This window comes from Hemitrygon akajei, chromosome 2 (assembly GCF_048418815.1).
Source record: "Hemitrygon akajei chromosome 2, sHemAka1.3, whole genome shotgun sequence".
Taxonomy (NCBI): domain Eukaryota; kingdom Metazoa; phylum Chordata; class Chondrichthyes; order Myliobatiformes; family Dasyatidae; genus Hemitrygon; species Hemitrygon akajei.
The window spans coordinates 71,067,716-71,080,732 of NC_133125.1; the positions used below are offsets into that span (position 1 = coordinate 71,067,716).

General features: G+C 43.9%; 1 protein-coding gene across 10 annotated transcripts in view; it reads right to left on the bottom strand.

The window, feature by feature from the left end:
• LOC140713961 (A disintegrin and metalloproteinase with thrombospondin motifs 3-like) overlaps nucleotides 1–13,017 on the bottom strand; it is a 420,377-nt gene that overhangs the window by 83,681 nt on the left and 323,679 nt on the right. For all 10 annotated transcript variants that reach the window (XR_012095817.1, XM_073024651.1, XM_073024664.1 and 7 more), the window contains exon 9: nucleotides 2,132–2,275. Coding sequence is in view for 9 of the 10 variants with exons in the window: in XM_073024651.1 (XP_072880752.1) it covers nucleotides 2,132–2,275 (144 nt within the window). In the remaining variant the exon portion in view is untranslated. The remainder of the gene's footprint in view (nucleotides 1–2,131; nucleotides 2,276–13,017) is intronic.

The window sequence follows — 13,017 nt, forward strand, 5'->3', positions numbered from 1 at the left end:
CTCTTGCTTTCTTCCACTGGAGCAAAGACAGCAGACACAGGACTTCCTTACACAATTAAAAACAGTTTTATATCATATCATTTTAATACTGAAATTACCAGTTACTGATCAGCAAAATCCATCACAGAACAATGGAAGATGAGCTGAGTTGACTGTGCAGACTTTCAAGCCCACTCCAGTTGTCATTTTCCCATTTTCCATTACAAATTGAAAATACTCAAAATGAAACATTTACAGGACTCTGAGGTAGAGGTGATCAAAGACTTGGTAAGAAGTTGTAACTTTCTGAGTCCTAAATGGCGGAGCAAATACAACTACATCTAGTTTTAGGTATATGGACACACAGAACACCCTACCAAGCTCTTCAAGTTTATTTTTCAATAAGAATATCTCTCATTCTCCTAAATGCTATGAGATAATCAACTATCCTAATCAACATCTTCTCACTGTACAACCAGCTTACTATAGAAATCAGTCTTAATACAAGTATATCCTTACTTAAGCAAGGGCTGTACAGCACACACAGTATTCCATGAATGGTCAAACCAATTCCTTATAATTACAATAAAAGTTTTTTCTCTTGTACTTTAATTATGTTTCCTTTGCAATAGCAATTATATAATACAATTATGCTTTGGTTTTTAATTCATTACAATGATCAATGTCTAACAAAGTCTCCATAACAGGCCCAGAACAAGACAACAAAAACCCTACGGTGGAAATTTTTGGTGACTTGATGGTGGAAACCCAAAGAGATCCAAATATGCTACATACACATTTCATGCCTTAGACAACATACATGTAAATGAATGGTAATAAAACCCCTGATTTCATCTTGCCATTTTAAATACATACATGTTATTCTATGCTCACAACACTTTTCTATGCATGACAAGCATTGTCATCAATTTCATGAACTCTCATTTTTGCAACAATCAAGCACAAGAACCATCCACTGATTGTCATCGAGTCATACTGCATTGAAAAGATCTCTTTGGATTACCACATCCATGCTACACATCAGATACCCATCAAAACCTATCCCATTTATTTTCACTTGATTCACAGCATTCAATACCTTGACAAATTCAAATGCTTGTCCAGATCCTACTTAGATATTGCAAGAGTCACTGCTCTTGTCACCAACTTAGATGTGTTCCAGCAAGTTTGTTACCTCCTCTAAAAATTCAACAAAATTTATTTTACATTAATTTGTTCAAATTCCATATTTGTTCACTCTTCATCAATCAAGAATGACTTCTAATAACCCCTCCCGAAAAGTTTATATGAAGGCTCAAGCTAAAATCATTGCTTTTCTTCAACTGCCATTTTGAATGATGCTTTGTCGAAGAGAATGGCATACGCTAAGAATCTTATGTCAAAAGGCATTATCTGCATATTGCTATGATTCAACACCACCTTTCTTTGCTCAGTCTTCATCCACTTTTCCCATTAAAGATGGCATTGCTTTTACAATACCTGTTTCCTTTGGAAATATCTTTATCTAAAAACAAGACAGCATAAGAAACTTCCAAATGTTCCTGAACATTCTGTGACAAATTGAATGTTTCAAGAAATGAAACAAACATCCGTAATTCAATCTATCAGTTTATTAATTATCTTTCTATCTATACTTAGCCTTTTACACTCCAGCAAATACATAATTGAGCAAAGATCATGTCCAGTTGTCCATAACTAATAACACTAGGTAGCAACAATTATTTCTTTATTGATACAGCATGGTAACAGGCCCTTCCAGCTTATTGAGCCTTCACCACCCAATTACACACATCACCAGTTAACCTACCAACCTGTGGGAGGAAACCTGGACAAGTGGTCATGTGGAGAATGTACAGACTCCTCATAGACAGCAGCAGAATTGAATCTGTGTCACTGGTTCCTTAATTGCTTTATTCTAAAAACTACAAACAACACGGCTTGGCATAATTTAATATGCATTTTCTCAGGGCTGAATAAAATTACTTGAATAGTAGTTTTTCCAGAATTAACAAAGCATCCATCACTGTCCTAATCACCATAAACCCTTTCCATCCTACATACCATTAATATAGAAGAATTAATTTATCCAAAGAAAATGTAAACCATTTTTCCAGCCAGCTGAGATACTTACTGAAGATATCGCTTCAGCTCTTGCCCACTACACCGAGACCAATGAAACCGATGAAATGCAGCTTGGACCAAGGGTGCCATCACACTCCCCATACTGGTTTCATCACCACACCGATTCCCTTGACCATCATGCTCCATTCCCAAGCTAGGAGAATTCCAGAAAAAGGTTGTAAGATTGGGAATACTTAGCATTATTCAAAATAAAGTGTAATGACATCACTTAATCACTAGTCAGAGCTTAAGTTTTGCAGTGCCCATATTCCTGAATATTTTCTGATTTAGTTATACTAGGTGATTAAACATTAGCCCCCTCCCATGTCTTGGTTAGGGAGGATGTAGGTGACTAGTAACACTGCTGGAGAGCAGTGAATCAAACCCTACATGAAGCAATAACACCAAAAGATAGACTCATTCCTGCTTTGTTGAACAGTCCTTTGTGCAAGTTGTGCACCACATATTAAGAATAAGTACACTTTAAACATTAGAAGTTTTGAAAAATTCTTCAGATGTGTTGAAGTGCAATACAAAGTGTACAGCATAGAACATAGAAGGGTACAACACAGGGTTAGACCTATTGGCCCATCATGACCCTGCCAACGATATAACACTCTAAACTCATCTCACCTGCCAACACATGCTCCTAATCTATTTACTCCCTGCCTGTTCACATATCAGTCTAAATGCCTCTTAAATGTTGCTGTCATCTCTGCTTCTACTACTTCTAATGCTTCTACTCAGAAATGAAAGCATTTCACATTCTTTGTGAAAAATACTCACTTTACACATCTCTTTTAAAGCTCCTCCCCCCCCCCCCCCCCCCACCTTGCCTTGAACCCATGCCCCCAGGTATTTGACATTACCGCCCTGGAAAGAAAGTTGATATGTACCCGATCTATGCCTCTCATAATTTTATATATTTCCATCACGTCACCCCTCTGCCCTGGACTCTCTACAAGAAAACAACACAGCTTTGTCCAACACCTCTTATTACTACAGTCCAATCCAGCAAATATTCTCGGCAAACCTTTTCAAAGTTCAACGTAAGTTAATTATCAAAATACGTAAATATCACCATACACAACCTGAGATTCATTTTCTTGCTGGCATTCACAGTAAATACAAATAAACATAACAGAATCAATGAAAGACTGCACCCAACAGGATGGAGAAACAACCGACGTGCAAACACTGACAAACTGCAAATACAAAAAGAAAGAGATAAAAAAGGAATAAATATCAGGAACATGAGATGAAGAGTCATTGAAAGCAAGTCCACGTTTATGGGAACAGTTCAGTGATGGAGTGAATGAAGTTATCTCCACTGGTTCAAAGGCCTGATGGTCCAAAGCCTCCACATTCTTTCTGTAGTGAAGCAAGCAGAACTGCATACAATTCTCCAAATGTGGCCTGACTAAAGTTTAGTCCTGTTGCAGCATGGGGCTCCTTACATTCTAATACTTAGCACTGCAGGCCTTCTTTAACAACCAACCCTTCTGTTGCCACATTCAGGAAGCTATAGATTGCACGCCAAACCCCTTTGTCTACCATGATCGTAAGGGCCCTCTTAATAATTCAAAATTCCATTTTGCATTTTACCCCCCAAAATACCTCACTTTACAAAATCCAATTGTAAAGGGAGATACTTGGGGTTAAAATCTGGCATTTCTCCACCCAAATTTTGAATGGGTCTACATTTTATTGTATCCTTTGAAAATCTTCCTCAATACCTACAACTCCAACAATCAACTTTCATGCTAAAGTCAGAGGTATCAGTATTATAGTGGAGTAAAGGAAACTATAGAGGCATGAGGGCGCTCTAAACACGCTGCTCTCCATTCCCTCCACACTAATCCTAACCTCACCAAACACAGACAAGGGAGGTACTGTAGTAGTCTGGCGTACTGACCCCTACATTGCCGAGGCCCAGCGCCAACTCTCAGACATCTGCTCTTACTTACCCCTCAAATGGAACCCCACAAAGGAACACCATGTCATCGTCTCCCACACCATTACCAAGCTTACTCACTCTGGGGATCTCACATCCCCTACCACCAACCTCACAGATCCCACGCCCTGCACTACCCATTTCTACCTCCTATCCACAAACCTGCTTGTCCAGGTAGATCCATTGTTTCAGCTTGTTCCTGCCACACTGAACTCTTATCTGCATACCTCGACTCTGTTTTATCCCACCAGTTCAGTCCCTTCCTACCTACATCCATGACATCTTGCACACTCTTGACCTTTTCAAGGATTTCAAGTTCCCTGGCCACCATCATATAACCATATAAACCATATAACAATCACAGCATGGAAACAGGCCATTCCGGCCCTCCTAGTCCGTGCCGAACTCTTAATCTCACCTAGTCCCACCTACACGCACTCAGCCCATAACCCTCCACTCCTTTCCTGTCCATATACCTATCCAATTTTACCTTAAATGACACAACTGAACTGGCCTCTACTACTTCTACAGGAAGCTCATTCCACACAGCTATCACTCTCTGAGTAAAGAAATACCCCCTCGTGTTTCCCTTAAACTTTTGCCCCCTAACTCTCAAATCATGTCCTCTCGTTTGAATCTCCCCTACTCTCAATGGAAACAGCCTATTCACGTCAACTCTATCTATCCCTCTCAAAATTTTAAATACCTCGATCAAATCCCCCCTCAACCTTCTACGCTCCAATGAATAGAGACCTAACTTGTTCAACCTTTCTCTGTAACTTGTTATGATCCCAGCCCCCTCCTTTGTGAGAATCGCAAGAGCCCTAGTGAAGGGGGGGGGGGGGTCAATGACCCAAGAGAAGAGAGAGATACGTGCGGTGTCCCTCGTTTCACGGCAAGGCAAAAGCTGGCGACTCTGGTCATTGTCTCGTGGAGACACCTTTGTGAATTGGGAACTGTACTACGTGTATACCCTCGGGGCAACGGGGGTGGAGAGATGGAGAGAGGTTGCATCATCCCAACCTGATTGACATCTGAGACCCCGTGAGCTCAGATAAAAGAGGGGTTGTAAAGACGGCCCCCCCAGACGCACCAGAAGACACGCTAGAAATCCTGTGACAGTGTTTAATAGCGACAGCCGGTGAGGAGGTTCGTGTGCGTCTTTTCCTTGCCTGGGATTGGCAACCTCACCACGAAATAACGGCTTTAGCTACAGGAGAGGCCATGAGTGAACGGCCACCCCCCAACGAGACTCCGACAGATCGAACTCCTAAAGGTTGGAAAAAAACCCGCCGGGTAACTGTTTCATTCAAGCTCTATCTCTCTCTCTCTAACAAAAGTGCACCACCGTGACCCCCCAAAAGACGGCAGCTGGTGGAACTGCAGTGAACGCAAGAGACTTTTAGATATACAGCGTACAATATATACCTTACCCCTAGACAACGATAGAGCTTATTTCTTATTGATTAGTACTATCCCTGCGCTTTAGATTGAGTATTGACGACGTATGTTATCTGAATGTTTGTATTAACCTTACTTTTGTGCCCCTTTATAAATAAAAACGTTTGAAAATGGTACCATCAGACTTCAGCGGACCTCTCTATCTTTGCTGGTAAGTGATCCAGTTACGGGATACGTAACAACGTGGGGCCTCGTCTTGAGATTTGAAACCAAATTGGGAGGGCAGTGAATTGGGTTTGTAAGTAAAAAAAAAATAAAAATTTGGATCTGGTAGGCGGGTAGCCAGACGGGAAACCAGCAAAGATGGACGTGGATGAATTTATGAAAAACCCGACTGTGGAGGCGCTAGAGGCGGCCACCAAATCAGACTTGTTAAATTTGGCGAAGGGATTGGACCTCACAGAAGTGAGGTCATCCATGAAAAAGCGGGAGGTGCGAGGGGCCATAACTTGGTATTACATTGGGAAGAAGGTGTTCGAAGCTGAGGTATTGGAAAATATCCCTGAAAAAGTACCAGCTCGTGGGATGGATCAGCTAGAGTTGGAGAAATTAAGGTTGGAACATGAATTTAAAATAAAGCAGCTGGAAGCAGCTGAGAGAGAGAAAGAATGGGCTGAGCGAGAGAGAGAAAGGGAGCAGGAGCTCCAACTAAAGGGGTTAGAGGTGAAAAAAGAGCAGGACCAAGCTGAAAAGCAAAGACAGCATGAAATTCAGCCAAAAGAGCTAGAAGTAGCCGAGAACGAGAGGGAACGAGCTGAAAAGCAAAGAGAGTATGAGAAGAAACGAGAACAGAGGGATCATGACTTGGAGATGGAGAAGTTAAAGAAAGAGCGAAGAGATCTAGGGTTAGATCGAAACGAGAGGTTTAATGTTAGTCGGGAGTTGAGGGTAGTACCTCCATTCGAAGAGTCGGACGTTGATAGTTATTTCTTGCTTTTTGAAAAGGTGGCAGTAAATCAAAAGTGGCCCAAAGAGCAGTGGGTGGCGTTGTTACAAAGTGTGTTAAAAGGGAAGGCACAACGAGCATATGCGGCATTGGCCATCGAGGAAGGGGAAGCGGAGAATTATGCCAAAGTAAAGGAGGCCATTCTCCGGAGTTACGAGCTAGTACCTGAAGCTTATAGACAAAGGTTCAGAAATTTACGGAAAGGGTGGAATCAAACGGTAGCTAGCCTATGAAAAGGGTGTACTCTTGGACCGTTGGTGCACCGTGGAACAGGTGGACGGGGATTATGGGCATATCAGGGAGTTATTTTTGATGGAGGAATTAAAAGGGTGTGTTCCGGAGGAGATCCGGATGTATTTGAATGAGAAGCTGAATAAGTCCATCTCGGAAATTGCTAGGTTCGCAGATGAATATGCCCTAACTCACAGGACAAAGTTTTCCTCGCCAAAAGGTTACCCGAGAGACCGTGGGAACGACCGAGGAAGTCCACCAGCTGAGGTAGAGGTCCCGCCGGGAGCTAGAGGTAAGGTTGAGGGGGAAAGGCCAGGCAGCCCGAGATTTCCGGGCTTGATCTGTTTTAATTGTGGGAAGGGAGGACATATTGCCTCTAGGTGCTTTGCTCTGAGAAAGGAGCCAGAAAAAGGGAAAGCAGCGGTCCCTATCGGGTGTGCCGTGGTAATCAGTAAATCGACGAGAGAGCCCCGAGTAGACAGAGTACGAGAGGGGTCAGAGACTTGGCTGTCACCCGGAACCGTGTCCATGAAGGGGGGGGAGACCCACCCATTCCCGTCCGAATCTGGCGAGACACCGGGGCGGAGCTGTCGTTGATCCGCCGTGAGATACTAGATTTCGGTCGGAGAAGGGGAATGGTCGCTGTGAAGGGGATAGGTACAAGAATAGAAATGGTGCCCCTACATCAGGTAATTATGGATTGTGAGCTGGTATCTGGACCAGTCGAAATAGGGGTGCCATCAGAATTCCCGAGAACTGACGCGGACGTCCTCCTCGGAAATGATTTAGCCGGGGGGCAGGGTTGGACAAGGATGTCACGGCCCAAACAACCTGTGAGGATTGCAGCCCCGCCCCTCGCATCTCCAGTCTGTACCACAGGCACGAGCATTCGCAGCCTGTCGAGAAAGGCAGCTGAGAAAGCGAGCAGTTTAAATTTGGCCAGTATTGATTTGGCCGAGACGGTCCTACCGACCCTGTACCACGAGGGTTCTGAGGGTGGTAAACCGAAGAGTAGTAAAGTGAAAGGGGTTAAGGGAGAGGAGCTAGATCTGCCCTTAGCGAAGAGAAAGGTCCCAGAGGTAGGAAATAAAGATGAGAAACAGAAAAAGCTGTTAAAAGGTCCAGAGTTGGACATGGATGATCTGTCGGGGGTGGCAGCCCTGTTTCAAGAAGTTGAGAGTTATCAAGGTGTTCCCGATAATGAGATGAAGGCAGTCCTAGATGAAAAGGATGCCATTACCTTGGAGAGGTCTTCTGGGTTGGCAGACGAGATTGTTTCAGCCCGCGGGGTTGAGTTTACTCTGGAAGGGAGTTGCCCAGAGAGGAACTGGGAGGATCAGGGGAATTTAGAATTTGAAAAGGGTACGGGTATTGAAAGCCTGGAAGAGGCAGATGTCCCGTTTGAGTGTGTCCAAGATGTGGATGCACGTGGTACTGAACCTAGTAAGGGAGCTCAGAAAAAATCTGAGGTATTTGATTCAGTTGAAAAGGAATGCAGTCCCTGTGGGTCAGATGGACTGGGTTCAGTGGAGACAGGGTTAACCCTGGTAATCGGGGGAAGGGAGGGTTCCCAGGTGTTGGTACACGAAGGGGTGGTGAACCTTAAAGTGGAACTCGACCATGGGGGAATAAACATTATTATTGAAGGGAACGGGAAGTTTGTAGTTCCCAAATCGAATGAAGAAAATTTAAAGTTTAGATTGGTGTCAGAAGAAGCAACCAAGCTACAGAAACGAGGGCTTGGTAACGCAGTGCCTGCGCATCGATTACAGGTTGATTTGGAATGTAAAGGTGCCCCACACACTGTTGTTATTCAAGAGAGCGCTGTGAAAAAGCCGAAATTTAAATGCGGCCTGAGGGAAAGGTTCGAACTGAAACCCATCAGCCTGCATGGTCTTGACAAAAGGGCTAGCTACCTGTGTAACATTAAAGAATTGGGTGGAAATTCACACGATGATTTAAGTTTGGGACACGGTGTTGAGAGAATAACCCTTATGGAACGGAAAGGCGGGAGAGTACCTCGCCAAATTACCCAGGTCCCACACGTAGGAACTCACCAGAAAAGAGGTGACGGCTAATGGGGGCGCCATTTTTAAATAGAAAAACCGGCTGTACGGGATTTTGACAAAGCATGTGAATAACAAAAACAAACCCCTTGGAACCCTGCCTGTTGAAATCTGATGCTACCAGCCTTTAGTCAGGGACAAGATGTTACCATATTAAAGGAAATGACACTGTAATTGTTAACTGTTCAGACGCTGAAAAATGTATGACGGTACAGCTCTGTAGTTAAAAGCAAAGCTTTTGTACTATGTTAAATCCTAAAACCCTGTAAGACTCTGTACCACTCCGTTTTAACCGCTGGTAAAAAACGTTTTTAAGAGGGGAGGTGTTATGATCCCAGCCCCCTCCTTTGTGAGAATCGCAAGAGCCCTAGTGAAGGGGGGGTCAATGACCCAAGAGAAGAGAGAGATACGTGTGGTGTCCCTCGTTTCACGGCGAGGCAAAAGCTGGCGACTCTGGTCATTGTCTCGTGGAGACACCTTTGTGAATTGGGAACTGTACTACGTGTATACCCTCGGGGCAACTGGGGTGGAGAGATGGAGAGAGATTGCATCATCCCAACCTGATTGACATCTGAGACCACGTGAGCTCAGATAAAAGAGGGGTTGTAAAGACGGCCCCCCAGACGCACCAGAAGACACGCTAGAAATCCTGTGACAGCGTTTAATAGCGACAGCCGGTGAGGAGGTTCGTGTGCATCTTTTCCTTGTCTGGGATTGGCAACCTCACCACGAAATAACGGCTTTAGCTACAAGAGAGGCCACGAGTGAACGGCCACCCCCAACGAGACTCCGACGGATCGAACTCCTAAAGGTTGGAAAAAACCCGCCGGGTAACTGTTTCATTCAAGCTCTATCTCTCTCTCTCTAACAAAAGTGCACCACCGTGACCCCCCAAAAGACGGCAGCTGGTGGAACTGCAGTGAACGCAAGAGACTTTTAGATATACAGCAGACTATATATTACCCCTAGACAACGATAGAGCTTATTTCTTATTGATTAGTACTATCCCTGTGCTTTAGATTGAGTATTGACGACGTATGTTATCTGAATGTTTGTATTAACCTTACTTTTGTGCCCCTTTATAAATAAAAACGTTTAAAAATGGTACCATCAGACTTCAGCGGTCCTCTCTATCTTTGCTGGTAAGTGATCCAGTTACGGGATACGTAACAAACTTAAGTGCTGAAACCCAGGTAACATCCTAGTAAATCGTCTCTGCACTCTCTCTAATTTATTGATATCTTTCCTATAATTCGGTGACCAGAACTGTACACAATATTCCAAATTTGGCCTTACCAATGCCTTGTACAATTTTAACATTACATCCCAACTTCTGTACTCAATGCTCTGATTTATAAAGGCCAGCGTTCCAAAAGCCTTCTTCACCACCCTATCTACATGAGACTCCACCTTCAGGGAACTATGCACTGTTATTCCTAGATCTCTCTGTTCCACTGCATTCCTCAATGCCCTACCATTTACCCTGTATGTTCTATTTGGATTATTCCTGCCAAAATGTAGAACCTCACACTTCTCAGCATTAAACTCCATCTGCCAACGTTCAGCCCATTCTTCTAACCGGCATAAATCTCCCTGCAAGCTTTGAAAACCCACCTCATTATCCACAACACCTCCTACCTTAGTATCATCGGCATACTTACTAATCCAATTTACCACCCCATCATCCAGATCATTTATGTATATTACAAACAACATTGGGCCCAAAACAGATCCCTGAGGCACCTCGCTAGTCACTGGTCTCCATCCCGATAAACAATTATCCACCACTACTCTCTGGCATCTCCCATCTAACCACTGTTGAATCCATTTTATTACTCCAGCATTAACACCTAACGACTGAACCTTCTTAACTAACCTTCCATGTGGAACTTTGTCAAAGGCCTTGCTGAAGTCCATATAGACTACATCCACTGCCTTACCCTCGTCAACATTCCTCGTAACTTCTTCAAAAAATTCAATAAGGTTTGTCAAACATGACCTTCCACGCACAAATCCATGCTGGCTACTCCTAATTAGATCCTGTCTATCCAGATAATTATAAATACTATCTCTAAAAATACTTTCCATTAATTTACCCGCCACTGATGTCAAACTGACAGGTCTATAATTGCTAGGCTTACTTCTAGAACCCTTTTTAAACAATGGAACCACATGAGCAATACGCCAATCCTCCGGCACAATCCCCGTTTCTAATGACATCTGAAAGATCTCCGTCAGAGCTCCTGCTATCTCTACACAAACTTCCCTCAAGGTCCTGGGGAATATCCTGTCAGGACCCGGAGATTTATCCACTTTTAAATTTCTTAAAAGTGCCAGTACTTCCACCTCTTTAATTGTCATAGGTTCCATAACTTCCTTACTTGTTTCCCACACCTTACCCAATTCAATATCCTTCTCCTTAGTGAATACTGAAGAGAAGAAATCGTTCAAAACCTCTCCCATCTCCCTCGGCTCCACACATAGCTGACCACCCTGATTCTCTAAGGGACCAATTTTATCCCTCACTATCCTCTTGCTTTTAATATAACTGTAGAAACCTTTCGGATTTACTTCCACCTTATTTGCCAAACCAAACGTATCTTCTTTTAGCTTTTCTAATCTCTTTCTTAAGATTCCTTTTACATTCTTTATATTCCTCGAGCAATTCTTTTACTCCATGCTGCCTATATCTATTGTAGACATCCCTCTTTTTCCGAACCAAGTTTCTAATATCCCTTGAAAACCATCTTATTTTTAATATGGATGTTCAGTCCCTATACATCTCCATCCCCACCAGGAAGGCCTCAAAGCTCTCCAGTTCTTTCTGGACACCAGACCCAACCAATTCCCCTCCACGACCACACACTCCTAAACCTAGCAGAACTTGTCCTCACTCTAAATAATTTCTCCTTGGCTCCTCCCACTTCCTTCAAACAAAAGGGGTAGCCATGTGCACTCAAATGGGTCCCAGGTATGCCTTCCTATTGGTCAGCTATGTGGAACAGTCTATGTTACTAGCCTACACCGGAGACCATCCCACACTTTACCAACACTACATCGACGACTGTATTGGTGCTGCTTCCTGCACCCATGCTAAACTCATCAATTTCATCAACTTTGCCTCCAACTTCCACCCTGCCCTCAAATTCACCTGGTCCATTTCTGACACTTCCCTTCCCTTTCTCAATCTCACTGTCTCTATCTCTGGAGACAGATTATCTACTGATGTCTATTATAAACCCATGGACTCTCACAACTACCTGGACTATACCTCTTCCCACCCTGTCACTTGTAAAAACACCATCGCCTTCTCTCAATTTCTCCGTCTCCACCATCAATGCTGCCCTCAACCACATCTCTTCCATTTCACGCATGCCTGCTTTTACCTCATCTTCCCGCCTCCCCACCAGGATAGGGTTCCTCTTGTCCTCACCTACCACCACACCAACCTCTGCATCTAGCACATAATTCTCCACAACCTCCGCTATCTCCAATGGGATTTCATCTCCAAGCACATCTTCCCCCCACTACTGTTTTTGCTTTCCACAGGGTTCACTCCCTATGCAACTCCCTTGTCCATTCGTCCCTCCCTACTGATCTTCCTCCTAGCACTTATCCTTGCAAGTGGAAGAAGTGCTACACCTGCCCCTACACCTCCTCCCCACTACCATTCAAAGCCCTAAACAGTCTTTCCAGGTGAGGCGACATTTCACCTGTGAGTCTGTTGGGGCCATTTACTGTGTTTGGTGCTCCCAGAGTGGCCTCCTGTACATTGGTGAGAAACAATGTAGATTGGGAGACTGTTTCGCCAAGCATCTATTCTCTGTCCACCAGAACAAGCTGCATCTCCTGGTGGCCACCCATTTTAATTCCATTTCCCATCTCGGTTTGTCGATCTATGGCCTCCTCCACTGTTGTGATGAGGCCAGACTTAAGTTGGAGGAACACCAACTTATATTCTGCTTGGATAGCCTCCAATGTGATGGCATGAACATCAATTTCTCAAACTTCCAGTAATATCCCCCAATACTCCACCAACCTGTTCCATTTCCCATCCCCTTTTCCTGTTCTCACCTCATCTCATCTTTTTGCCCACCCATCGCCTCCCTCTGCTCCTTCCCCTTTTTCTTTCTTCCATGGACTTGAAGGGTTTCGGCCCAAAATGTCGACAGTACTTTTTTCCAGATACTGTCCGGCCTGCTGAGTTCCTCCAGCATTTTGTGTGTGTTGCATGAGAG